Source organism: Aquila chrysaetos, chromosome 4 (assembly GCF_900496995.4).
Source record: "Aquila chrysaetos chrysaetos chromosome 4, bAquChr1.4, whole genome shotgun sequence".
Lineage (NCBI taxonomy): Eukaryota > Metazoa > Chordata > Aves > Accipitriformes > Accipitridae > Aquila > Aquila chrysaetos.
In genome coordinates this window covers 386,985-413,906 of record NC_044007.1, presented here as the reverse complement: position 1 = coordinate 413,906, position 26,922 = coordinate 386,985, and the positions used below count along the sequence as shown (strand labels likewise).

Here is a 26,922-nt window from a genome sequence, read left to right as displayed (position 1 = left end):
TCTCCTGCCGCCCCCCATGTCCTGCCTGCCCAAGCCCTGCTGTCTCCAGCAGATACTGCCTGCCCGCAGCAAAGGCACCGGCCGTGCTGGGGCAGAGGGGACTGATCCTGTGCGTGGGGCTGGGGAAATGGGGTGGTTGTGGGGATGGTGGAAGTACGAGGTGGGTGAGCAGCAGAGCCCCTGGCCGAGCTGGGAAGCGCTGTGGGTCAGTTTGCCGTGGCTTGGTTTAGGCTCAGCCAGGTGCCGGATCGTGGGCTCTGCAGTGCACGACCTGGCGAGGGGTGGATGTAGGGACATCGGGGACCAGCGACCAGAATGAGCAGAAGGGGCCGGCAGGTGTAGATCTGGGAACAATCCTGGGTAAAAAAGAGTCGGGAAATTCAGGAGCACTGCGGGAACCGCCAAGTTGAGCGGTGCTCGTCCCGGCAGAGGAGACCAAGACGAGCAGAGCCAAAACCCGCAGGTACCGGTGACGGCTGGTGGGCGAGGGCCACAAGGCTGGAGAGGAGGATGGAGGTCGGGGGTCCCAGCCAGGGGTGCTCTGCCCTGGCTGGTGAGGATGGACCGGCGTCTGCCCCTCTGCGGGGAGGGCAGTCCCTGGGGGGGGACACAACGACACTGTGAGCCATCTGCACTGGTGTGCTGGGGGGAGGCTGGTGGCGTCTCGTCCTCCTGCCCCTTTGCCAGGTCCCAACACCCCGTTCCCACCCATCCCTCTGCTCTCCTTGCAGAAGCGCTGTGCTGCAGATGATGCCGGTCTCTCTGGGAAGAGCATGGAGGGGTCATCGCCGGATGGGGAGGACATGGAGAGGTACGGGCCCCGCTGGGCACAGCGGGACGAGCCAAGGTGCCTTGTCGGGGCAGGTCATTGCCGGGGACTGCATGGGTGTGCATGGGCATCCGCACCACGACGAGGGGAGCTGGGGTGAATCCTGCATCACCCTGGGGGTCTGGGTCAGCCTCTGGGACAGGGAGAGTGCGGGTCAGCTGCTTGGGCAAGAAGTGTCCCCCCCGGGGCGAGCTGGGATGGGACCAAGCACAGCTGTGAGCGCTGGGTGCAGGCATGGGGAGCCCACGGCCGTGGGGACAGCACTGGGTTTATCTTGCCAACGGCATGGACTTGGAGAGAGGTACCGGCAGCGAACCTGGCCGAGGCCATCAGCCCAAGGATTGCTCCTGCTCTTGCTTTGCAGAGCATCCCCTGCCAAGGGGCACGCGGGGCTGGGGACGACTCAGGGGACGCCTGCCTGGTGGTGCGCGGGGATGCACTGGCACGTGGGCAAGGCAGGGGGAGATGTGGCTGAGCCAGCATTGGCCATGCCGGTGCAATGGGGTGCAAGGCCGGTTATGGGGAGTCTGCGAGGGGTGTCCGGAGTCTGCCGGGAGCGGAGCCGCGGAGCTGCCTGCCCTGGCATCCACATTGACTGGCCAGTTGGGTGCATGGGGTGTTCATGAGTAGGGTCACCTTTGGGGTTCTTATGTCCTGGTCCCCAGTCTCGTAGTGCCATCCTCTCCCTGGAGCAGCATGGGGGAGAGGTGGGTGCCATGGGCAGAGAGGTGCTGGCAGCCCCAGGCACCATTTCATCCCTTTCCCATGCAAGAGCAGTCGAGGGGGTCCCGGGCAAAGACGCCCCTTGGCAGAGATCAGGGCAGGGCAGGTGGCAAAGGCCGGGTCTCAGCGCGGTGCTGGGCAAGGGAGGCAGCAGCCGTGCGACCCCACAGCCTAGCGCATCCCTGCTCTCTTCCCAGAGCATGGCAGCGGGGTGAGCGGATGGAGCGGAGGCTGGAAGTGCACGAGCAGCTGCTGGCCCTGCGGCACTGGCTGGATGCCGTGGAGAAGAGGCTGCCTGCCCTGCCGGAGCCCGGCCATGCCCTGCAGGTAATGGGCTCGCCTCGGGTGCGCGGCAGCCGGCAGAACCGCTCAGAGCCAGGCAGGACCCAGCCCACGTCTCCACCGAGGCTGGTGAGGTCTTGGTCCCCATAAAGGGAGGATGGTGCCTGGCCGTGGCCAGCTGGGAAACCCTTTGGCACGGCCCCGCAAAACTGCTGGTGACACCCATGGGCCGTGCAGGGTCCCACGTCCCCAGTTCCTGCTTCCCAGCCTGACAGTGCTCGCCCAGTCCGTGGCCCAGGCGTGCCTCCATCCCCTGCTGATACCACCATCGGCTGCCGTGGGCTCGGAGCCTGCGGTACCTGTGGCCCTGCCGGTACTTGCGGCATTGCTGCCTTGGAGCCCCGCTGGCGGCAGGACTACCTTCTGCTCCAGGCTGCGCCACGTCCCGCGGCTCCGATGCCCGGGCAGTGTGTGCAGCCGTGTACAGGGTCTGTGCATGGGATGTGCAGCCGTGCATGGGGTGTGCAGCCATGCAAGGTGTGTGCAGCTGTGTCCCTGCCCAGGCAAGGGGTGTGCAGCCACACGAGGGGTGTCCCTCTGCCCAGACACATGCAGTGGTGTCCCCGCTGCCCAGACCTCGCATGCCCCTCATCTCGCCGCCCCCCTGCAAGGAGCCAGGAGCGCGCTAGTGTGTCCTCGCCCCAGCCTCCGGCCGGCACAGGCCGCCAGCTCCCGCCACCCCGTCTGCGCGGAGCGGCAGCGGGAGCACCCGCAGCGGGGGCTGCCCTGTCCGGCCCCTCCTCGCCGCCCCGCGAACAGTCCCTCGCCGGCTCCTTTTGTTCCGGGCCTGGCCAGCACACGGGCTCCCTCCGCACACATGACAGCACAAACTGAAAGGGCCATTCATCCCGGCCTCGGCGTAGACAAAGCCGAGGCCGAGGAGAAACCCACCCGGCTCCCGGGATCTGAGGCTGCGGATTCCAGCCGACCGCTCTCGCCCAGTGCCCCGCGCTGGGCTCCCTCTGCCCGGGGCGCCCGCGCCACCCCCAGCCCCGTACCTGGGGCTGCGGAGCGTGCCAGGCGAGCTCCCGGCAGGCGCGCGGGGCGGGAGGCAGCGAGTCGCTCCGTCGAAGGAGCCGGCTCGTTGCCCCCTGCCCAGCCCCTGCCACGCGGTGTCCCGGCCGGGTGCTGTGGGGTGCCGGGGTGCCTCGCCGGTGCTGTGGCTGAGCCCGGGGGTCCCAAGCCTCGTGCGTTGCCCCCCGTGGGGCGGCAGGGAGGAGGGCGGGAGCTGCGTTGCTGGAGGTGGTGGACTGAGCCATGGGGCTCGGGTGGTAGGCAAGGGTGGGCGAGGGGAGCAGTCCCCCCCCCCCCCCCAGGCCAGCCCCTCTTTGTGGAGTTTAGTGGGGCAGCATCTTCCCCGGCACAGAGGCAAGCAGGAGCACCCAGGTGCTCAGCACCATCAGCCAGGCCCAGGTCCTGCCTGCTTGGCCCAGTTCAGCTGGGGACGCCCAGAACCCCCCCGAGGGAGCCCGTGGCTCGGCAGGGCGCCCACGCACAGATCCAGCGCCGGGTGCTGAGCTCCTCGCTGCCGGCGGCGGGAAGGCGCCGAAGCCGAGCGGGGAAGATGGTGTGGTGCCGCAGGAGAGCCCGGGTTATGCTAATTCCCTGCAGCGTCTCTGGCAGCCGAGCAGACAAAGCCCCCCGGCCCCTCCGCCCGCTGCTTTCAGGAGATCCCATGGGAGCCCCATCCATCAAGGCAGCGCGACGCTCCTTGCAGCGGCCCCCCGTGCTCCCCGGGGCCCGGCGAGGGGCACCCGCTCCTTTGTGTGGGGCAGGACCCCCCCCACCCCAGGGGCCGCTGTGCCAGAGCTGGGGCCAGGCAGGCCGAGGATGGGGCTCGTGCCATGTGCACCCCGGGCAGGAGCAGAGCCCCACCCTGGCACCTCTGGCAGCCCCTTGCCCCCCCAACCCGAGTCCCTCCTGCATCCAGGGCAGGGGCAGGAGGGGGGTCCCTGTGCTCCATGCCCGGAGGACCAGGGCTCTCAGGGGCAGGCGGGCAGTGGGCTTTGCTGTAGCATCTCTGCAGCCCAGGCCAGCCGCCCCATCCCTGCCCAGCTCTGCCGAGGCTGGCTGAGGACCCCCTGTGCCCGCAAAACCTCTGGGGAGCGGGGCTGTACCCCCAACGTGACCACAGCAGTGCCGTGATCCGGGGAGGGGGGCTGGAGCCGGGGTGGGGTGGGGGGGTCAGTGCACCCCGGAGGGGTGCAAGTGCAGAGCTGGAGGGGCTGTGCTGGCGTGGGGCTGTGCCGGCGTGGGACTGTGCCGGCGTGGGGCTGTGCCGCTATGGGGCTGTGCCGCCGTGGGGCTGTGCTGCCGTGGGGCTGTGCTGCTATGGGGCTGGGGGTGCAGGCACGCAGGGGATGCAGTGCGTGCACGGCTGCGGGGCAGGCACAGCCCAGGTCAGGGACGGATCCTGGCCTCCCGGTGCCGGTGCGGGGGCAGGTGCGGGCGGTGGCAGGTGGGGTGTGTGGGGGGGTGCCCGGGCTGCCCCCCCGGGGTCAGCGCCGTGCGGGACGGGCGGTGGGAACGGCACCGCTCCCCTCCCCCCGCCCGGGATGGCTGCGAGTCCCCGGGGGTTTCCCCGGTAACGGCGCCGTTCAGCGAGCAAAGAGTTAACGCGGGCGGCCGTATTGTATCGGCGGGGGGGGGGTGTGTGTGTGTGTGTGTGTGCGGCGGGGTCAGCCCTGCCGAGCCGTGCCGAGCCGTGCCGTGCCGTGCCGGTGCAGTGCCGCGCCGGTGGGTTCCAGCCCGCCCGGTGCTGCCCGGTGCCGCCGGCGGGGCCGCCCCGTCCCCATCCCCGTCGTCGTCCCCCCCCCCCCCCCCCGCACCGCCCGGCCGCGGGGCGCAGCGCACAAAGGCGGCGGGGCCGGGGCGGGCGATGCCCGGGCGGCGGTAACGGGGGGCCGAGCCCCGCTCCGCCCCGCTCCGCCGCCCCGCTCCGCCGCCCCGCACGGGCCGGGCCGGGTCGGGTCCCCCCCAACCACCCCCCCCCGCGTCCCGGCTCCGCCCGCCGGCTCGGCCCCCGCCATGGCCCGGTGGCGCGGGCGGGTAGCGGAGGCGGCGGCGGAGCCCCCCCCCCGGTCCGGCCCGGTCCCATGGACGCCCGGCTCCGCCGAGGGGTGAGTGCCGGGACAGCCCGGCGGGGCGGGGGGTGCTGGGGCGGCTCGGGTCCGTGTCCGTGTCCGTGTCCGTGCCCACCCGTGTCCGTGGACCCTGCGCGGGGGGGTTGCCGAGGGCCGGTGAGCGAGACCTGGGGGGGGGTGCGTGGGGCCGAGCCGGGCGGGGGCTGCGGGCAGGGCTGCAGGCAGGGCTGCAGGCAGGGTACCCTGGCTGCTGCCCGCACTGCCTGCCTGCCCGCCCGCCACGGGGGCAGCGTGTCCGGGGGCAGCTGCGCTGTGTCCCCACGGCTGGGGCTGGCTGCCGGGGCGGGGGGGAACGGGGGAGTGGGGGGAGAGGCCGGTGATGCCCCCGGAGTGTGTGGTGTGGGGTCTGCCCAAATCGCCCTTCACCTCGCCAGCCCGGTGGCCCTGGCGTGATCCTCCACCCGTGCTGCCCCGTGGGAGCCCGTCCACGCAGGTCGAGTGATGGGGGGGGGGTGACGGGGACGCTGCCGGTGCTGAGCGATACCGGGCGTGCGTGTCACAGCCCCGCCGCGAGCTGCAGGCGCGTGTGAGTGTGCACGGTGACCCCGTGCACGAGGACTGCCCGTGGCGTGTGCCGCGGCGTGTGTGCGGGGGGCTTGGTGCGTGCACACTTCCACGCGGGAGTGTGTGCCCGGGGTGCGTGGAGCAGGCTGGCCCCGGTGCGCTCCTGTTGCATGTGCACGCAGCTGACGTGGGCATGTTTGCATGTCGCGTGTCGCCCTGTTGATGCAGGCGTGCGGTGGTGCGGGGGTCTCTGCCTGTTGCTGGGTGTGCGGCAGTGGCGCGTGTGTGGCACAGCAGATTGGGGGGGTGTGTGTAAAGCGTGGTATCGTGTGTGTGTGTGTGTGTGTGTGTGTGCAGTCCCGCTGCAGCGTGTGCACACGTGTGGAGCGTGTGTGCACCATGTATGCTGTGCGGCCCTTTGGTGGGTGCACGCAGCACCCAGGCCCACACTGGGGGTGGGATGCCCAGCTGGAGGGGCGTGAGCAGAGGGGTCAGTGGGGTGCGGGGGTACACGTACACGCAGAGCCCCAGCCTGAGGGCAGGGGATGCCGGTGCACCGACCCGGTGTGGGTGGGTGCAGACGGGTGTGTGTGCACATGTGGGAGTCTGTGTGTGCACACGTGCACAGGGGTATGCATGCCCGGGTGCGGGGTCTGGGCGGTGGGTCGGGGCGCAGGCAGCGGTGGGTCGGGGCACAGGCAGCGGTGCGGCTGCGGCGGGGCTCTGGCAGGGCGCTGGCGTGGGAGGGTCCTGCCGGGTGGCGCGGGGGATTTATGGCTGCGGCAGGGTGGGGAGCCTGCCGGCCTGCCTGCCTGCCTGCCTGCCTGCCGGGTGGGTGCTCCCAGACGGATGGCCCCCAGCCCCGCTCCCCCCAGCAGATCCCCGGGCCGCCTTTGTCAGGCCCAGCAGACAGATGGCTCTTTTCTCCCGGCTCCGCTGGCCTCCGAGTTAATCTAATGGCACAAAGCGATGCCGGTCGGGAGCATCTGCCTGTCTGCTGGGCGCCCTGCGCTGCCTCCCGGTACCCGTCATTTACATGTCTGTTACGGAGACGCGCTCCTGCCGTGCAGGGACCCACACCCCACACGCTGCCAGACGAGGGGTGGCAGCGCCGCGGATCCCTCGGGGTCCCCTCCCTCCGCTTGGCCCTAGGTGACGGCCGGCGCCTGTCCCCAGGGCCCCGGCTCTCGGCAGCCCTTTGCTCGGGGTGTGTGTGGGGGGGCTGGGACCCCCCAAAGCCCGTGCAGGAATTTGGGCAGCACCTGCAGCTGCCCAGGGCAGAGGCGCAGCTGGGAGCGGGGGTGGGAGAGGGTGCCCCTGGGCGCAGGACGGGGTCCGGGCGCCGTGCAGCCTCGCGGTGGCTCCGATAACGCGCGTCCTCCTGGCTTGTTTCAGGCCGGGATTTGAGGCGGGGGCCCGGCGCCCGTGCCTGTGCCATGGGGAACTCGGTGAGCCGGCCCAGCTGCCTGGGCGAGAAGAGCCGGCGGTCGGAGGAGCTCCTCCGGGAGCCGCAGCTCCGGGACCTGGGGCTGGACGCGGGGCAGCCACCCGGCAGAAGCATCGCGGAGGCCTGGCCGGGGCCGCTGGAGAAGCCGCCGGCGCCGGTGGAGAACGGCTGGAGCCCAGTACCCAGTGCCGGCCGGAGCCCGCCGGGCAGCCCCCTGCTGAAGCGCAGCCAGTCGGAGGTGGCGGTGCAGAACGGGAGCACGGCCTGCGTCCCGCTGAAGGGGCAGGGGCAGGCAGGGGGCGCAGCCTGGACACCCCCCCGGGCCAGCGCCCCCCGGAGCACCTGGTCCTGGAAACCCGTCACCACCCGGGAGGTGACGGAGGTGACGGAGGTGACCGAGACCATCGTGACGGAGATCGTGGAGGTGACCGAGTACCCGGCCGGCGAGAAGGGCGGCGAGCCCCTGGTCACCCGGACGGTCACGGTGCTGACGGAGCGCGCCGGGGAGCTGGCGGCCGGCGGCCGCTCCGGACACACGGATGCTGCAGAGGTGACTGCCGGGCAGGGACCCTCGCCGCTGAAGACGCTGCGCCGGCCCCACGCCACGGGGCTGCTCTGCCGGCACGCTTGTCTCCGCAAGCGAGTCTTAGCCTTTGTCTCCCTTGGCTGGGGCTCGCGTGGGGCTCTCCTGCGCCACGGGGGTCTGCGCCCCACGCGCCGGCCGGTGTGCACGGCCCATGGTGCCCTTGTGCGGGCAGGGCCGGTGGCACCCCCCACCACCCCAGCGCTTTGGGTCGGCGCTGGGCACCCAGTCGGGTGCCGGAGGATGGGGCTGACCCCCTCCCCTCTGCCGCAGCTGGTGGGGGCTGCGTGTCCAGAGGGGGTCCGCATGGCACGGGGCGTGCCTGGGGTGCGCAGCCCCTGCTTTGGGGACCCCTGCGGGCAGCGCCCGGTCCTTTGGCCCCGAGGAGGAGCGTCGGTCTGTAGAGAGCCCGTCTCGGCACAGCCCTGCCGATGCGGCGAGAAGGGGATACGAGGGGGGACCTGGGCAGGGCCAGGTCCCTCTGTCCCCTGGCATCGCCTCCCCGACAGGGCATGGTGGCATGGAGGGGTTCACTCCAGCCCCACGGCTGCCCCACGGCTGCCCTCCGCCCGCCCGGGTGGCTCAGCCACCTCTCTCCCTAGGTGTCCCTGCGGGCTGTCCCTGTCCTGGAGGAGGCGGTGGGCACGGAGCGAGCCCAGGACACGCTGGAGAGCCTGCTGGCCTGGGTGGCGGACATGGAGGAGCTGGTGAGCAACCAGAAGCCGCCCTCGGCGGAGGTGAAGGTGGCGAAGGCCCAGCTGGAGGAGCAGAAGGTCAGCAGATCCGGGCTGGCGCGTCCCACCCACGCCGCTCTCCAGCCGGGGATTAGGGGGCCGGGGGCAGAGCGGCCGTTCTGGGGCTGCCGGCTGTCTGCCTGCGGTGCCGGGCTGTGCCGAGATGGTGCAGGAGGGAGGGGGGGGTCCCCGGCACAGCACCGTGCCCCGTTGCCTTGCAGCTCCTGAAGCGGCTGCTGGAGGAGCGGAGGCCGCGGGTGGAGCTCATCCTGCAGGACAGACCCGTGCCGCCGGCACACGGCTCCGGCACGCTGGTGCCCGAGGGGAGCGGCAGCCTCTCTGGCCTCGGGGAGAAGTGGGGCAAGCTGATGCAGGAGGCTGAAGCCAGGTGGGTCAGGGCTGAGACCTTCCTCAGCGGGGTTGGCAGCCCCATCCCTGCCTACACAGGCTGTCTCGACAGCCGGCAGCCGGCTGCGGTGCCGTGACCCCCCTGCCATCCCTCCATGCAGCAGCAGTGTGCTCTGCCCCTCTCGTGCTGGGGCTGCCCTGGCAGAGGGACTGTCCCCATCCTCATCCTCATCCCACACGCCGGGGCTGCACCGTGCCCCGCAGACCGCACCGCCTCCAGCCGTGTGTGGTGCAGGGTTGGTCCCTGCAGCCCCCCGGGGCTCTGCCAGCCGGGGATGCACCATCGCCTCGCTGCACTGCCCGGCCCTCCTCGCCGCTGGCAAGTGAGGGGCTCGGTCCGGTGTTGTTCCGGCATGCACCGCGCAGAGCGGCGGGCGAGGGCTCTGCTTTGGGCCAGGCTCTCGGCACATCTCAATCCTCCTTCCCGGCCCCGGGGTCAGCGGGTCTGTGGCTCTGCGGCTGGTCCGGCATGAGCCCCCGGAGCACCGGGATGAGAGCCGGCCCTTTGCCGCAAGCGACAGGGGAGCTCGCTGGGGTGCCGCTGGGCCTGGAGCGGAGCAGCGCAGCCAGATGCCCCAGCGTGGCCGTGCCAGCACCCAGCCTGGTTGTCAGGGTGATGCCGGGGCAGGGGGGGTCCTGCCCTGCAGCGGACAGGGTCATGGAACCGGGCTGGGGCTGGCGCAGCCTGGCAGGGGCTGCCTCATCCTGCGTCCCTGTGTTCCCAGCCCTCGCTGGGATGAAGCGGGACCCTCAGCCCAGGACACCTGCAGCCTGTCCTCGGGATGCTCCTGGTGCTGCTGGGGCTGGGTAGGGGATGCTGGCCTCGCCTCACCCCTCGCATTCAGGGTGGGAGGTTTTGGGGTGGGGAGCACAGGGCAGGGGCATCCCAGATGTGGGAACTGGGCACCCAGCCCTGGTGGCAGGGGGAGAGAAGGCTTTTCCAGCCAGGATCTCAGTCTTGCACCCGCAAAGCTGGGGGCTGTTGCCCTCCCTGGCTCACCCAGCCTTCCCGGCGCAGGTACGGCTGCCTGGAGCGGATCCTGCCAGCGGCACAGGACTTCCAGGAGGCTGTGGACTCCTTCCAGGAGTGGCTCGGTGCCACGGAGCGGCAGCTGGCCCAGCTCTGGCGCGCCAACGGCTGCGTCAGCCGCGTGCAGGACGCCCACCGGCAAACCCAGGTCGGAGCCGGGCTTGGGTGCGGGGTGGGCTCGGGCACCCGCCGTGGCACGGGTCAGCCGGGCGGGCAGGGCGAGCGGGGCACGGTGAGGCGGGGCGAGCTGTGAGCGGGGCCATGTGGAGGGCTGGGGGTGGCGGTGGGGACGGGGGGACACCCGTGGGTGCAGCGGGTGATGGGGGGAGCGGCGTCCGCAGCAGTCGCTGCCACGGGAGCCTCTCGCCCCAGGCCCTTTGCGAGGAGATTCGCGGCCGGCTGGGAGAGCTGGATGGCGCCCTGGAGAGCGGGCAGCGGGTCCTGGAGATGGTGACAGGTAAGTGGGGTTGGCTGGAAGCGGTGGCCGCAGGGTCGGGACCACGGGACATGGGAGGGAGTGAGTGCTGCCCTGGGCTGTGCCAGCACCAAGGCACGTCCTGGCAAGGGAGCAGCCCAGCCTGGCAAGGGGACCCCCGGGTGCTGGGTGTCCTCGGGGCGCTCCGCTCCCCACCGGTGGCTGTGGGGGCCCGGCATCGCGTGATGGGGCACAGAGCATACCATCGGATGGAGAGGGGCCAGGGGACAGCCTGGCCCGTGGGCATCAGGGGCATGGTGGGATGTGGTGCACTGGCAGCGGGGGGCAACCGGGGAGTTGAATTTTGCCTACGATGGGGATGAGGGGCCAGAGCTGGGTCCAGGAGAAGCAGAGGAGGAGCAGGCGCAGGGGAAGATCGGGACGGAGTGACCATCACGGGGAAGGGAAAGCGTCAGTGCGACCGGTCCCCAGCCCCGGGGACACTGGCTGCAGCGGCACTGATGCCAGCCACGGTGCTGCCGCAGGGGAGGAGGCCCAGTTGGCACAGGAGAAGATGGAGTCCCTGAGGATGCGGTATCTCATCGTGGGCCAGAGCAGCGCCGACACCATGCACCGGCTGGGGCAGACCCTGGAGGCTTCGTCCCGCCTGGGCGCTGCCCAGGAGGACCTGGCGCTTTGGCTGGGCCGCATGGAGAAGGAGCTGGCCTCCTGGGACAGCCAGCACGGCGGCCAGGAGCCCGCGGTCAGCACGAGCGACAGGGAAAAGGTGCGGGACATGGGGCTCTGGGGACCATCACCCTCTGCCCCCTTCACTGCTCCCCGGCCCCGCAGCATTGCTGCCTGCAGCGGGAGGCACAGGGGAGTCGGGTCTGGTGGGACACGTCTGGATGGGATACACCAGGTTATGGCAGAAGGTCCCATGCTAACCAGCAGCGGATGCATGGGGGGGGGGGTCTTTGTCCCGGAGAGGCCGCCCCGGTGCGCGTGTCCGCCCTGCTGGCACGGCTGACGTCTCTCCTCTCCGCTGCAGTTTGAGCAGATTCTGGACTCCCAGCTCGCCCGCTTGGCTGGGCTTGGCGAGCGGCTGGAGGAGATCGGCCGGGTGCAGCTGGATGCCCAGGCCCTCCGCTCACAGCTCTCCGATCAGAAGGTGGGTCTGCAGCACTGACCACTGGTACCCACACCCCAAAGGGGTGCCCAGAATTCCCCGGGGACACTGGCTTTGTGTTCCCGCTCCGGTGGGCTCCTGCACTGACCCCCAAGTCACACGTGTGTGGACCTGCCGACGTCTCTGCAGGACCTGGCACCCACATGCCTCTGTCTTCCAGCTGCTCTCCGCTGAGATCCTGCACCACCGGGGACTGGTGGAGCGTCTGCTGGAGATCTCGGACCCGCTGCTCCGCTCCTGCCCCGAGCCCCTGCAGCAGCACCTCCAGGTGAGCGGCCGTGCCGGGGCTGCACCGGTGGGTGCTGGGTGGGATGCTGCCGCGGCAGCGCCCGCTTGCACCAGGGGACGCCCGTGCCCCGTGTCCCCAGCGCCCCGGTGAGCCGCCCGTCTCCACAGCCCTCGGTGCAGGCACTGCGGGAGCGCACGGAGCAGCTCTTCCTGCGCAGCGGAGCCTGTGCCGTGCAGCTGGAGCACGCCCAGTCCCTGCTCGCCCAGTTCTCCGAGGCCCACGAGGAGCTGTCGCCCTGGCTGGAGGAGACGCAGGTCGTCGGGGTGCAGCTTTCCCCCAACGCCATCAGCTACGAGGCCTTCAAGGAACAGCAGGCATTGCTGCAGGTGAGGGCGGGGTGGCCCTGGCCAGGGCACGGGGAAGGAGAAGGTGAGGGCAGGGACATGTGGGGTCGGGAGCAGAGAGGCGGCGGAGCAGCCGGCGGTCTGCGACGGGACGGAGGTGGCACCGCTGCAGGGACCGCTGCGCTGGGGCACCCAACACGCAGGAGTACCGTGCACTGGGAGCAGAGCCAGGGCAGTGCCGGGGTGCACCAGGGCACATCCCCACGTGCCCTGTCCTGGTCCCACGCGTGCCCACGGCCTTTCCTCTGCCCTCAGTGCCTGCGGGAGGCCATCGCAGAGCACCGTCCCCTGATGGGGAAGCTGCAGCGTGTCTCGGCGCAGCTGGTGGAGCTGAGCCCGGAGCAGGGTGCCCCGTTCCAGCAGCGCTGGCGGGAGGCGGAGGAGCAGTATGGCTGCATCCGTGAACGCGTGCGCCAGGCGGCTGCCCTGCTGGAGGATGCTCTGCCACGTTACAGCCAGGTACGGGGCCGGCACCGGGGGGCTGGTGTCCCCTGGGGCTTCCCCTCAAGTGACCGGGCTGGTCCCCCCGCACCTTCCCCAGCTGACCGAGCGTATGGACCTGCTGCTGGAATGCCTGGAGCGGCTGCAGAGCCGCCTGCAGAGCCAGCCCTCTGTCCGCGGCGATGCGGCCCACCTTCGGGAGCAGATCCGCGAGAACAGCCTGGCCCTGGGCGAGCTGGAGAAGCTGGGGGTGGCCCTGGAGACCGTCCAGGCGCAGGGCAGCGAGCTGCTGGCCAGCATGCAGGCAGCAAACTCCGATGCAGCTGCCAGAGGTACGGCACGGAGGGGCAGGCATGGCCCCGCGGGTGGGTGTGCGTGCACGGCAGCGCATCCCCGCTCACGGGGCATCCCGGCGGGGCCACGTCCCTGTTTGGGGCTGTGTCGGGGTGCCGGGTCCCTCGCAGCACCCCAAGGGGCCCTAGGCTGACCCCCCCTCGTCCCTCTCATGCCCCGCAGGGATCCAGGAGCGGACGGCACAGCTGCTGTCCCAGTGGGGCTGCCTGCGGGGCCGCTGCCAGGAGCAGGAGCGCTGGCTGCGGGAGCTGCTGGCGCTGGCCGACCGCTTCTGGCACGGTCTCTCCGAGCTGGCCCTGACGCTGAGCGACACCCAGCAGCTGGTGCTGGGGCTGGAAGAGGCCGGCGGCGAGCCCGAGGCCATCCGCACACGGCTCCGCACCCTGCAGGTACGGGGTTGGGAGCTTGGTGGGCAGCCCCGCGGTACGGGCAGCCCCGTGGCACGGGCATCACCGAGCCCCCCCCCCTCTCCTGGCCCACAGGCGCTGCGAGAGGAGATCGACTCGCTGCAGGGTGAGCTGGACACGCTGGGCAGCCTGGGCGTGGAGCTGATGTCCTCCTGTGGGGACCCTGACAAGCCCGATGTCACCAAGAGCCTGGACGATGTGAGTGGCGTGGGTCCAGCAAGGGTCGGGGACATGGGGATGCTGCTCGCGGGCATGGGGGTGTCCCCGGAGCTGAGCCGCAGCCGGACCCTGGAGAAGGGGCAGGCGTTGCTCCCCAGAGCCAGTGTCTCCTGGATGTCCCCGGGCTGGGCTGGATGGAGGGTGGCTGTCCCAGGCTGGTGTCCCCGCACAAGGGACCACGTGTCTGCCAAGCCTCGCACCCCGCACCGGTGCCCACCATCCCTCGCGCCCCGCGGTGGGGCTGGCTGGTTCTTGCACCCTGTGCTGGTGCCCACCGACCCCCCCCCCGCGGTGCCGCTGCCCCTTGCACCCCACGCGTTAGTGTCCCGCGCGGTGCCGCTGACCCTCGTGCCCGGCCCCCCGCGCGGTGCCGCTGACCCTCGCGCCCTGCCGCAGCTCTACTCCTCCTGGCACAGCCTGAACAAGGTGTGGACGGAGCGGTACGCCCGCCTCGAGGAGCAGCTCCAGGCCTCCGTCAGCTACCAGGAGACCATGCAGGTGGGGTGCTGGGGGTCCGCTCAGGCAGACACCCCACGTACTGGCCTGCCCCGCTACCTGCGTCACCCTCCCATCCCCGCTCAGGGGTCTGAGGGGCCGTGGGGCCACTCGGGGTGGTTCCTGGGCATGGCTAAAGGGTGACCTGGCAGTGGGGCTGGCTGGGGAGCAGGGCTGTGCAGGAGTATAGGGATCTGGGGCTAGCTGGGCTACAGGGCCATGATGCTGCCTTGGTTTGGGGGGCTGGCCAGCCTGGGTGGGCACTGGGGCTGGTGGGGCTGTAGGGCAGGGGGCAGCGGGGCCGGCCGTGCCTGTGTCCTGCCCCAGTGTGACATGCCCACATCGAGGTTCCCCTCGGTGGGGATGGGGCTGGAGCACCCTCCTGCCCTGTGCTCCAGCCCTCCCTGGGGACCACGGCGGGTCCCAGCCCCACTCCTGGCCATGGGGCTGCAGAGGGTGGGGGTGAGTGTGTCTGTGCCCCCAGGGACACAGCTGTCCCGGAGGCCTGGCAGGGCTGACATGGGGGGACAGGGATGGGGATGGGCTGGGGGGCCTGGGTCCCCCCGCCTTCTCCGGCCCCATGGTCCCTCTCTGTCCCCAGCGGCTGTTCGAGTGGCTGGACACGGCCGAGCTGCGCATCGCGGAGGAGTTCCTCGTTGGCGGGGACCTGGACATGGTGCAGCAGCAGCTGGCAGAGCTGAAGGTGGGCCATGCTGCAGGATGGGGCCCCGAGCCCTGGGGTCAGGTGGGGGTCAGCGTGGGGGGCAAGCGGGGTGCTCGGGGCAGCAGTGGGATGAAAGTGTGGCGTGTTGGACGGTGCTGGTGCCTCCACGGCACTGGTGGGTGCTGGGTGGCCAAGTCCTGCCCCCCGCAAAGGAGCCCTGAGCAGCCAGGGCTCCCAGCTCTCCACGAGGAGGAGCTCTGTGGCCAGGTGCCCATGCCAAGCTGTGCCAAACTGTGCCATGCTGTGCCATGCCGTGCCAAAACATGCAAAGTGCGTGCCAGACCCAGCTCTGCCATGCTATGCCACACCGTGCTGTGATGTGCCGTGCCGTACTGTGCTAAACCAGACCCGGATCTGCCGTGCCGTGCCACGCCGTGCCACGCCATGCCTGGTGGCATGGCAGACCCCCGTCTCCGTGTGCGGGGCTGGGGGTCACCCATTCACCGCTGCCCCGCAGGAGTTCAAGAGGGAGCTCTATCAGTGCAAGGTGGACGTGGAGAGCCTGCGGCACCAGGCCAGCCTGGGGGGTGCAGGGCAGGGGGACCCCCCGGCCCCTCTCAGCGATTTCCGCCAGCGGTGGGACCGCCTGGAAGAGGAGATCGTCAGCCGCCAGGTAGGGAGGGGGCTTGGCTGGTGTGGGGGCAATCCCGGGCATGGGGCAGGGCTGGGTGGGCGCTACTGTCCTGGGCACGGGGGCTTGGGGGCTCTGGGAAGTGGTGGTGGCACCTGAGCTGTCGACTGGATCTGGCACTGGCACGAGGCGAGAGCCGTGGCAGGGTGGGTGCCTGGGGTGCCGTGTGGGTACGTGGGGGCTGTGTGGGTGCATGGGGTGCCACGTGGGTGCGCGGTGCCGGGTGGGTGCGTGGGGCCATGCAGGCACTGGGTGCACGGTACCCTGCAGTGCGTGGGGCCGTGCGGGCGCTGGGCGCGTCGTCGGGGCTGCCATTGCTCCCACCAAACGTGTGCCCGATTCCACCCTTGCCGGGACAGCACCAGCTGGAGGCGGCTCTGCTGGGCCTGGGGCAGTTCCAGCACCAGCTGGAGGAGCTGCTGCAGTGGTTGTCCCGCACCGCCGAGCAGCTGCAGGGCCCGACGCTGCTGCGCCTCGACCTGCAGAGCTGCGAGATCGAGCTGGCCAAGCACAAGGTGAGGGCAGCAGCGGGAGGGGGCTGCCTGCACCGTGTGTCCCGGGCTGCCCGACTGCTGCCCTGGCCATCGGCCGCCTGCTCTGACGGCCGGGCGTCCTCGCGGGGATGTCCCCCGCGGGGGGACGTGGCACAGTGCCGCTGCATCCCATGGCACAGGAGGTACCGGTCGTGGTCCTCCTGCTGCGGGGCCGCATCCTGGCTGCATGCTGCTGCCCGGTCCCGTCCCAGGTGGTTTGGCCCCCTCCTCCCAGCGCTGCCATTGAGTCCCCGGGCAATGGCAGCCAGGTTGGGCAGGCTGTGGCTTGGGGCGGGTGGCGTGAGAACGCGTCCCCTCCCGCGGTGACAGCATGGAAGGAATGAGCTGTTTCCACGCCTGCCGGGAGGCAGCCGAGGCCGTGGCCAGCCCGGAGCTGCTTGTCCTTGCCTGGGCACGCTCACGCTGTGTCTGATGCAGGCGAGGTGCTGTGAGGTGCGGGCCAGCCCCGCGGCCGGGGGGGCTGTGCAACAACGGGTGGCCCTGGCCTCTTCTGTGCCCCATCCCAGCAACCTCCCTGCCATGAAGTGGCAAATTTGGTGCCTCACACCTGCCCTGTGCCACTCCGAGGCCAAAAGCCAAGGTGCCGGCTCTAGGGCATCCCTGGGTGCCATCCTCCCCTGGCATGGCACTCGCTGGACCCCAGCCCTACAGGGCTGCCGGTGGCATTGACATGGGCGGCAAAGGTGGCCCGGGTGCCCGGGGCGAGGGGCTTTGCACCACGTAGCTGGCTGGGGATGCGATGCGCTCCGGCCGGGGTGCCGTCTGCGACTGCGGTTCTCCGTCCCTAGGTGCTGAGGAACGACGTGATGTCCCATGCCCGCACGGTGCAGTCCGTCAACGAGGCCGGGCAGGGCTTGCTGCTCTCCAGCCTGGGGGAGAGCGTGGAGGGGCTCCAGCGCAGCCTGCAGCAGCTCAACCAGCGCTGGGACCTGGTGCAGAGTGAGACCGAGAGCCGCCAGCTGGAGCTGGAGAACAACCTCAGCCAGGTACGGGGCACCGCGCACCCGCGTGCCGGAGCTGCCCGCCATGGTGCTGCCCGCTGGCATGGGCAGCGCTGAGCCCCCGCGCCATCCCCAGGTGCAGGACATCACGCTGGAGATCACGGAGCTGCTGCAGTGGCTGGAGCAGGTGGAGCTGCAGCTCTTCTTTTCCAAGCCGGCGTGGGGCCACCCGGACACCACCAAAGAGAAGCTCACCGCGCACCTGGTGAGCACCGGGGCTCTGCCGGCCTCCCCCTGCTGCAGGGCTGTCCCTGAGCGTCCCTTGGGGGGTGTACGTGTACCCCAAATCCGCCCCTCTCTGCACGGAGACGCTGGGACCCTTCTCTGCCTTCTCGTCTCCCCGACCGGGCAGACCCCTCCTGCACCCCTCCCCTGCCCCCTCCAGCTCCCCTGGGACAGAGTGGGAGCCCTCCCCATCCCCATCCCTGTCTCCATCTCCCTGCGGGGCAGTGACCCCGGGGGTCCCCGCGGCCTCTCGGCAGGAGCTATGCAAGGAGATGGAGTCCAAGCAGGAGGCGTACAGCAGCGTGCGGGAGCGGCTGCAGCGGCTGCTGGCCTCCTGCCGCGCCGGCCGGCCCTGCAGCACGGAGCACAGCCTCCGCATCCTGGAGCAGAAGTGGGAGAGCGTCCACGCCGAGGCCCAGGAGAGGAAGGTGCGCGGGGCAGGGGCGTGCTGCCTGCCCAGGGGTCCCGACCCTGCCCTGGCTTTGGGGGCTGCGGGTGCCCGTCGCCGTCAGTGCCTCCGCTCTGCCCACAGGAACGCCTGGCCGAGGGGCTGACGGTCACCACCGAGTTTCACGGCACCGTGCAGGAGCTGCTGCGCTGGGTGGCTCACGCGGAGGAGCTCCTCGGCTCCCCCGCGCCGCCCAGCTTCGTCCTGGACACCGTCACCGCGCAGATCCAGGAGCACAAGGCAAGTGCGGGCTGAGCCGGCGTGACCCCCCTCCCGCCTGCCACCCAGGTGTGCTCCGGCAGCACGCCCCGACCCCGGGGCGGATTCCATGGGGCTGGGGTCTGCCCGGAGGGGGTCCTGTGTGGCACCGGCAGCGGCACCGGTAGGGGAAATCTCCCCCAGGCTGCCAGCGGGACGTCTCTCCCTGCAGCAACGGAGCGAGTTGGCTCTGCACCCTGTCCGGGTGCGGGCTGCGCTCGGAGGCTCTGCTCCTGCCCCGGCGTTGTCTGTGTGCTCCTAGCCGCCTCCACTCTCCTGCAGGCCCTGGTGAAGGAGGCGAATGCCCACGGGGAAAAGCTCAGCGGCCTGGAGGCTGTCGCGTCTCGCTTGAAAGACTTCAGCAGGAAGCAGGATGGTGCCGTCATCCAGAACCTGGTGCTGACGGCCAGGGAGCGGCTGAGCAAGGTGCTGCAGCGGACGTCGGAGCGAGGAGCGGCGCTGGAGGAGGCACGCAAGCGCACCAAGCAGGTACTCGGCCGCGGTGCCGGGGGACGCGGGTCCTGCGTGGAGCTGTGCCGGCGCAGGGGCCGTGCGGCTCCGGCACAGGGACCGTGCCGCGCTGGCCCACAGTTTGTGCTGCGGTGGTGCGCGGGCCGTGCAGCTCTGTTGTGTGGCTGCTGTGGCTCTCATCGCCTGGGTCGCCCTGGCCCCTGCTTCGTGCACGAGGCTCCCCCCACGCACCTCTCCCCTCCGTTTCAGTTCAGCGAGTCCCGGCGGCTGCTCCTGGACTGGATGGACGAGGTGGAGCAGAGCTTGGAGGTGCCGCAGGACACTGCTACGAGCCAGGAGGAGATCAAGTGCCAGCTGGCTGAGCACAAGGTGGGGGCCCTGCCCCGCTCCCCAGCCCTGTGGAGAAGGGGGGGGGGGGTCCCAGCAGGGGCGGCTGCCCAGCCATGGGCAGTGGGGAGCAGAGCTGGGGGCTGTGGGGCGGCAGGGGAGGGGGCTTCCCAGCTCCCAGCGGGACAGCAGTGCCACGATGCACTTGGTGCCGCGGCAGTCGGATGCCTTTCCAGGGCCGTCTCTGTAAAGCGAGGAGACCTGGGGCAGGGGAGCCCCTGGCCAAGGGGCATCGGCCCCCCAAGCTGCCCGGCGGCACTCGGGGAGGCAGGAGTCTCCCCCCCAGCCCACCTGCCCTGGGGCCGGCACCCACGTCCCGGGGGTCCGGTTGGGCTCACCCCCTCTGCCCACAGGCTTTCCAGAAGGTGCTGCGCTCGAAGCGGCCGGTGTACGAGGCCACGCTGCGGAGCGGGCGGGCGCTGCGGGAGAGAGCCCAGCTCCCTGAGGACCTGCAGCCGCTGGAGGAGCTGCTGGGGGAGCTGAAGGAGCGCTGGGATGCACTGTGCAGCCGGGCTGTGGAGAGGTGAGGCAGGGACGGGATGGGATATGATGGGATGGGGTGGGACGGGATGGGATGCCTGTGCTCTGCTTGCCATGCAGGTCCCAGGCGGGGGGCATGGCATTGCCCTTCCTCCCTGGGCATCCCGCTCCCTGCTTCGGGACCCCCTGCCCCAGCTCCAGTGGGCTCTGGCCCCTGGGGGTGCAGCCAGGATCCGTCCCCAGCCATAGGCAAGCCCAGGCACTTAACAGCTGCACTGCTGGGTTCCCCATGGGGCGGCCGTTCCCTGCACCACGGGGCTGAGCCCCGGCACCTGGGCACTGCTGGCATTGCCTGCACCCTTCCTTGCAGGCAGCACAAACTGGAGGAGAACCTGCTCTTCTCGGGCAAGTTCACGGATGCACTGCAGGCCCTCATGGACTGGCTGTACCGGGCTGAGCCGCAGCTCAGTGAGGACGTGCCTGTCGGAGGGGACCGGGACCTGGTCGGTGACCTCATGGACAAGCACAAGGTGGGTGTCCCCAGCCCCACGTTGGCCCCTGGGGAGCCCTGGGCTCCGCACCAGCCCTGCCCACCCTCCGTCCCAGGGCAGGACACCAGCCAGGCGCAGGATGGGGCTTTGCCCACCGGAGCAGCCCCCGCTTAACCTAAGCCTGTGCTCCCAGTCCTTGAGGCAGTGCTGGGGCATCCCGTGTACCCTATTGCTGCAAGGGGTCCTGGGGTGCATGGGAGCCCTGCACAGTAACGGGGGCCAGGCAGGGTGCTGGGGCCCCCTGGCATCTCCCACCTGCCCCTGCCCTCTCCTGCGCAGGTCTTCCAGAAGGAGCTGGGCAAGCGAGCCAGCTGCATCAAGATGCTGAAGCGCTCGGTGCGGGACCTGACCCGCGGCAGCAGCAGCGTCGACTCCCAGTGGCTGCAGAAGCAGATGGAGGAGCTGAGCACCCGGTGGGACCTGGTCTGCAAGCTCTCCGTCTCCAAGCAGGCCCGGCTGGAAGCTGCGCTCCGGCAGGTGAGAGCCGGTCAAGCCGCGGGTGGCTGAGGGGCAGCAGCCAGCCCAGGGCCTGCCCGGGCAGAAAGGTCAGGGTCTGCAGCTGGTGCATTCTCTGCAGGTGGCCGTGGGCACGTGGGGAGCCCAGGGCTGCATGCGGCTGTGCTGCAGGGGGTGCTGCGTGGGATGCCTGGGCTCTGTGTGTGGCTGTGCTGCAGGGTGCTGTGTGGGGTGCCCGGGCGGTGGGTGGCCGTACGTTGTGGGGCTGTGTCGCAAGGTGCCATGGCCGGGTGCCGGGCTGGCACCCTGTTGCGGGTGTGCCTGTGTGCAAGGTGCCCAGGGCAGGATTGCTGCGTGTTGCAGGGTGCCCTGCTCGATGGGGAGGGACTGATGGGGGTTGGGGGAAATTGTGTCCCAGGTGCCAAGCTGGGGTGAAGAGCATCCCGTCTCCAGTTGAGTGGGGCTGGCAGCAGCTCTCCCTCAGGGGCCTGGAGCTGCACAGCTGCGCTGGGTGTTTGTCTGGCCCCGGGCAGGAGCGGCAGTTGCAGGGCTCGGGGTCTGGCTGGGGGGCTCGGGGTCTGGCCGAGGTGGGTGCTGAGCAGGTCCCCGGCTATCTGTGGCAGGCGGAGGAGTTTCACACCCTGGTGCATTCCTTCCTGGGTCGCCTCTCCGAGTCGGAGAAAGCCCTCAAGTACGGCGTCTTCCCCGAGGAGGAGCTGGCCGTGCAGGAGTGCCAGAACCAGCTGCAGGTCAGTGCCTGTCCCTGCCAGCCCCCACTACCCCCCACCAGCCCCCACCTCCAGGGTGGCTCCATCCTTGCCCCGGGACGTCCCGTTGCTGGGCTCAGCCGGCCCCTGCTAGGGTGTGGGGTGCGCCACACCAAGACGTGGGATGTTGGGCCCCATCACACCAAGACATGGGGTTTGGGGCCCTAAGCACCCTGAGGTGTGGAGATTTGGGGTCCCAAGCACCCCATGCAAAGACAGCCATGCTCGGTGGCCATGCTCGCTCTGCCCAGCGTCCTTCTGCCGCCTGCACACCCGGCTGGGGGGAGGCTGGTCCCTGCGGTGCTGGGGGGTGCAGTGAGGTGCAGGGGGCTGAGACCCTGCAGTACCATGGTCCGTGCCCTCCCCCAGGAGCTGATGAAGTCCCTGCAGTGCCAGCAGCTGGAGCTGGAGTGCATCACCTCGCTGGGGGAGGAGATCCTCTCCACCTGCCACCCGGACTCCGTCATCACTATCAAGTCCTGGGTCACGGTCGCTAAGAGCCGCTTCCAGGAGGTGAGCTGGGCACCCCTTCTCCATCCCTCCCTGGGTGGGGAGCAGATCTGCACCCGTGCCTGGGACGAGCACGGCCCCACGCTGTTCCCACCGCTGGTGCCTCTTTGGCGCAGCTCTCCTGACCGGCGCGTTGCAGGGAGCTGGGGATGCTTGGCTCCGTCCTTGGCCAACACAGAGGGTCTTGGTCTCGCCAGCGACCAGCTGGCCCTTGCTCAATTCCTCCTGCGCAGACCTGGCCCCCCGTGAGCTGCCGGGACGCACTGCCCTGGCCAGCCCTGACCATCCCCTTGCTCCCACCCCTGCTCCCCCATCCCGGAGCCACACAGGGGGTCCCCTGGGGCCTCTGTGGTCCCACCTGGATGGTGGTGGCTCATTCCTGTGTGACGACAGATGCCATGCAGCCCAGGCAGGGAGTCCCTGGGGAGCAGTGTCCTGGGGATCTCCACCCCAGACCCTGCTCCCGCAGCAGCAGCTCAGAGGCTTTCTGGCATTGTGGGTTTGCAGGCGAGAGCGCTCCGGGCTCTCCCTGAACGGGTCTGACGGGTTGGGCCCATCCCTCATCTGCACAAAGCCCTTAGTGAGCAGAGATCTTCGGTATCTGATCTGGATCTGCTCCGGGGTCCTGCCGCCCCCGGGGCTGCCTTCCTCGCCCCGCTCGCCCCAGATAGCGAGGACGCGGCACAGCCCCGCTGCGAGGGCAGCCAGCACGTCCGCACTGGCTCAGACCTGGGTACCGGTACGTTTGGCTGCTGCCCGCAGGGACGGTCCGAGGACCGGTGCTCAAAGCACCGGCGGCAGCACCCGAGAGCTGCAAAGGCCCCTCGGCACATGAGGGTCAGTACTGTCAGCCCTGCCCCAGCTGCCCAGCAGGAACCCTGTCCTGCCCCATCATCATGGGTGGGCCATGGAGCATCCCCGTCCCTGCTCTGTGTTCCTGCCCCATAGTCATTACAGCTGCTGGCCGGGGATCCGTGTGCTTGCCCCATGGCAGACGTGCACCGTGGCTCCCCGTGCAGGAACTCGTTGCCCCTGAAGCAATGGCCCCCCAGTGCCTGGTCGGGGCTGCAGACACAGGGGTCCACAGCGGGGCAGCCGGCCCCGTGGCCCCCCCCCCTGCCGCCAGCCCCCATGGCCCAGCTCCCCTGGCTGTGCCCGCAGGTGCTGAGCTGGGCCCAGCAGCAGGGTGAGCGGCTGCAGGCGCAGACCGCCAGCCTTGCGGCCGAGCGGGAGGAGATGGCCCAGCTCATCGACTGGATCACGGCCGCCGAGGAGGCACTCAGCCTGCGGGACCAGGAGCCGCTGCCGGAGGAGGCTGAGCAGCTGGAGGAGCTCAATGCCCAGCACACGGTAAGGGACCCTGCGCCCAGCTCCCCACCTCGGCTTGACCCCACCGAGGACTTTTGGACACACCAGGCTGAGGCCGTGGGTGCAGCTCGTGCATGCAGCAGTGACGCAGCAGCTTCTTTCATGCACGGCAGCAGCCACAGCCCAAGCCCACCGGGTCTGTGGCAAGGGCTGCTGATGCAGGAGGGTCGCCGGGAGGGGGGGCAACAGGGCTGGTCCATGGGTGGCTGTACTCCCGGCTTCAGCCCCCTGCCCCAGCTGTGCCGGTGCTCTGCGGCAGGTGTTCATGGAGGAGCTGAACCGCAAGCAGCCCGATGTGGAGAAGGTCACCAAGAGCTGCAAGCGGAAGCTGGCCGCGGAGCTGGGCCCGCCGGCTGCCCGCCGACTAGCCACACGTAAGACCCCCGTTTGCCCCCTGTGCCGCGCGGTGCCGTGCCCCAGGACCGCTGGCTGTGCCCTCACCGCCCATCTCCACCGGCTGCAGGTCGTCGCAGCACGGGGAAGGCGCAGGGCGCGCCGGCGGTGCCGCTCGGGGGGCTGGAGCCCCAGACGCCCCTCATGGCCCAGCTCCTGCACCGCTGGCAGCAGCTCTGGCTTCTGGCCCTGGACCGGCAATACCGGCTGGAGACGGCCCTGCAGCGCCTGCGAGAGGTAGGGGCAGCGCCGGCGGTGCCACGGCCCCGGTGGGTGCCGGCAGCTGGTCTTGTCTTCTGCTGGCCGGAGCCCCTGGCCCTGGGTCGGATGCGGATGGGGTCGGTCCCCAGGGTTGGTGGGATGGAGCAGACAGCACCCAGGAGCCTTCCCAAACTCCGTTCCTGTAGCCAGGAGTCCCTGCGCATCCTTGCGGGCAGGGGTGGGCGCACCCTCAATGGCCAAGAGCCGGCTGCTTCAGCCTGTGGCTCCCCTTTGCAACCCAGAGTTGGGGGTCCTGGGCAGAGACCCCTTTGCCAGCCTCAGCGGGGTCAGGGCTGGGAGCTGGCTGGCTGCACAGCAGCGGGGTTGAGCCCGAACGTGGGGCAAAGCATGGTCACCCAGGCTGATGTGATGGGGGGGCTCGGGGGGGGGGGGGGCTTTCCTGCCAGTGCATTAATTCCCATCTGTGCCTCTCTGAGCTGGAGGAGTTTGCTCACTTTGACTTCGGGGTCTGGAGAAAACGTTACATGCAGTGGATCAGCCAAATGAAGTCCCGTGTCCTGGATGTTTTCCGAGGCATCGACAGGGACCAGGACGGCCGCATCAGCCAGCGGGAGTTCATCGAGAGCGTCCTCTCCTCCAGTGAGTGCCTCCGGGGCTGGGGTGGGCTGGGGCTGGCTCCTGGGGCTGGTGCACCCCACAGGGATTCCCTCCCCCTGAGAACTCAGGAAAGGGCAGTCCCGGGAGAGGTGGGGCAGTGCTATCAGGGATGGGGAGGGACAGGGTCTGCCAGCTGGGATACCCCTTGGAGGGGGGCCAGGGTTCGGTGCTGGTGCCAGCTGGCCTTGGCACAGGGCACGGCAGGCTGAGGGTCCGCTTCCCTCCCCAGAGTTCCCCACCAACGTCTTGGAGATGAACGCCGTGGCGAGCATCTTCGACATGAATGGCGACGGCTTCATCGACTACTACGAGTTTGTCAGCACCCTGCACCCCAACCGGGACCCGCTGCGCCGGACCGCCGATGCCGACCAGATCCAGGACGAGGTACGGCGGGGAGAGCCGCGGTGCCTGGGGCCGGGCACGGTGGGGGGCCCTGCCGTGGGTCTGAGCTGAGCGTGCCGTCCCCAGGTGAACAGGCAGGTGGCCCAGTGCAACTGTGCCAAGCGCTTCCAGGTGGAGCAGATCAGCGCCAACAGGTACCGGGTAAGTGCCAACCAACACCGTTACTGCCTCCTGCCCTGCTGCCGGGTCCCCAGCGGCCCCCCATGGTTCCCCACCCCGTGGTCCCGGGCTTGCTCCAACACCCGTACGCAGCCTGCACCATGCAGAGGTCCTGCAGCCCCCCGTGTGCTGTGGCTCCCTGCCCCAGATGCTTTGCAACAGCAGGGAGAGGGCACATCCCCATGTCCCGTGGGATCCCTGGCCCCAGATGCTGCATGCTGTGGCATTGCAGGGAGGGCAGCGCTGGCGGGGACAGAGGGACTGTGAGGGACCCGACAGCCCGGTGACAGGCAGCTCTGAGCGCTGGTACCTGCACTGGTGCCCTTCTCTGGCTCCCAGCCCTGCCAAACCGCCCCCCCCCAGCCCCCGCCTTGCCCTGACACCCCTCTCCCCCGCAGTTCGGGGAGTCCCAGCAGCTGCGGATGGTGCGGATCCTGCGTAGCACCCTGATGGTGCGGGTCGGCGGGGGCTGGATCGCGCTGGACGAGTTCCTGGTGAAGAACGACCCCTGCAGAGGTGGGTATGGCTGTCCCACGCCGGGTGCCGGGCACGGGGCACCCACAGCTCTGCGGCCAGGAGGATCTGCAGCCGGCTGAGGCTGGGAGAGCCCCGACATCGGCATGGCAGGCGTCCCTGTTCCCCGGGCAGGGTGCCCACAGGGCCGTGCGGGTTGGTGGTGCCTATATGGGATGCAGCCCACCAGCCTCCCCAGGGGGGTTCGCAGGGACCCCCAGCGCCAGCCCCGCTCACCGCCTCTGTTGTCCCCAGTGAAGGGAAGGACCAACCTGAAGATCAACGAGAAGTACCTGTCCCCAGATGCCTTCGGGGCCGCCGCGGCCAAGTGTGCGGGGAACCAGTCGGCCCCCTCCTCCAAAGTGCTGTCCCCCAGCCGCTCCAACTCCAGCCTCAGCCTCTACAGCAGCGCCTCGGCCCCCAGCAGCCCCCTGGCCAGGAAGGTAAGGGCTGGGGAGCCCCCCCAGAAGTCCCGACCTCCCCAGCCCGACGGCTGCGGGTGCTGACCCTCTCTCCCTCCCCAGTCGGTGCTGCGGAGGACGCGCTCCGGAGACCGGTGCCCCCGCTCCCGCGGCTCCCTGCTGCCCGACGGAGCTGAGCTGCAGTTCACCGCGGCCGAGGAGAGCCTGGCCGTGGCACCCCCAGGTGAGGGCTGTGCTGCTGCAGGTGGGGGGGGGGTCCCCTGCCCACCCCAGGCAGCCTGCTGCAGGCTGCACCCTGCCTGCCCCGCAGGGCAGGGGGCTGGGGAAGCAGAGGGGAGCCAGAGTCGATGGGCTGGTATGGGGCAGGGCAGTGGGGATGGCCCCCCGCCCCAGGAGCACCGGTGCAGGGGAGCACACACCGCTCCAGCCCTTCCTTGCCCTTGCAGAGCCACCCGAAGGGTCCCCCCCCGGAGCGCTGCAGCCCCTGCCGCTGAGCACCCCCAGCCGCCCGCCCTGCGCCCAGCACCCTCGGCCGGCCCCACTCAGGACTCTCCTCCCCGGCGGCCGCCCGCCCCGAGGCTGGAGGATGGCGAAGCCGCGGCCGTGCGCCCCGTGGGTCTCCGGCCCGGCGCTGCGGCCCCCCGAGCGGGCGCCCGCCTGCAAGGGCTGAGCTGTCTGTCCATCACCGATCCCGCTGGATCTGGTCCCAGCGTATATGCAAGCATCCCCTGACACACACCAAACCGCCCTCGGGCTCTGGCTGGCATGGCCCCCTGCCCCACCGCTCCGCCAGGCAGCATGGGGGGGGGGACACCGAGCCCCGATGCCCTGCTCGCTCCGAGCGCCCGGGGCAGCTGCAGGCTGCCGGGAGCATCCCGCGGCTGTAGGGTCAGCCAGGGCTGTGGCAGCCCAGACGCCCCTGGGCTGGGCCCTACCCCTCTCCCCCCAGGCTCCCGTGCCATCATCGGGGTGGCTGCTGGTGCCCCCGGGCATTTGGCATTGCTGGTGGGGGGGTCCCCCCGTCCTGCTGCCCCCACGCCGGTGGGAGGTGGCTGAGCTCAGTACCCGGGCACCAGGGCCCCTCGCCGGACGCAGAGCCCCGTTTCTGGTGCTAACCCTCACCCCTTGGGCTTTCGGTGTGTGTGCACGGGGCCCCAGCTACAGCTGCCCCCCCCCCCCCCCCACCCCGGCAGGGCTGGGGCTGCCACGGGCCGGGGGGGGGTCCCTCGCGCCCGTGCCCCCGTCCCGCCTGCAGCACCCGCGGGCGGTGGGACCCCTGCCCTGCTGACGCATGCTCACGTCACCCCGCTAACCGGACAGCAGTAGAGCTGAATGTAACCTTGGCCGGGCACGGCCCTGCCAGCCACAATAAAGAGTAGGTTTCTTTTTCTATGAGCACCCGGGGCTTGCTGCAGTCTGTCTGTCTG

General features: G+C 70.4%; 1 protein-coding gene across 2 annotated transcripts; it reads left to right on the top strand.

Moving 5' to 3' along the window:
* The first annotated feature begins 1,772 nt into the window (after positions 1-1,772).
* LOC115340260 (dystonin-like) lies at positions 1,773-26,890 on the top strand. 2 transcript variants are annotated; one of them, XM_030011583.2, is made up of 39 exons: positions 1,773-1,879; positions 6,937-7,538; positions 8,174-8,344; positions 8,527-8,693; positions 9,732-9,891; positions 10,116-10,200; positions 10,704-10,945; positions 11,210-11,329; positions 11,508-11,615; positions 11,744-11,962; positions 12,236-12,439; positions 12,522-12,753; positions 12,938-13,164; positions 13,258-13,380; positions 13,798-13,899; positions 14,498-14,599; positions 15,078-15,233; positions 15,611-15,766; positions 16,594-16,791; positions 16,883-17,011; positions 17,289-17,459; positions 17,564-17,719; positions 18,020-18,226; positions 18,458-18,577; positions 18,949-19,118; positions 19,446-19,605; positions 19,906-20,103; positions 20,706-20,831; positions 21,219-21,362; positions 22,521-22,709; positions 22,984-23,101; positions 23,191-23,357; positions 23,819-23,981; positions 24,229-24,383; positions 24,468-24,542; positions 24,959-25,076; positions 25,329-25,516; positions 25,598-25,718; positions 25,942-26,890. In XM_030011583.2, the coding sequence occupies exons 2-39, from the start codon at positions 6,978-6,980 to the stop codon at positions 26,163-26,165; spliced, it is 6,432 nt and encodes a 2,143-aa protein (XP_029867443.1). In that variant the 5' UTR covers positions 1,773-1,879; positions 6,937-6,977; the 3' UTR covers positions 26,166-26,890. The 2 variants fall into 2 exon arrangements, with proteins under 2 accessions (XP_029867443.1, XP_029867444.1); XM_030011584.2 differs by lacking the exon at positions 1,773-1,879 and adding an exon at positions 4,911-5,013.
* The last annotated feature ends 32 nt before the right edge of the window (positions 26,891-26,922 follow it).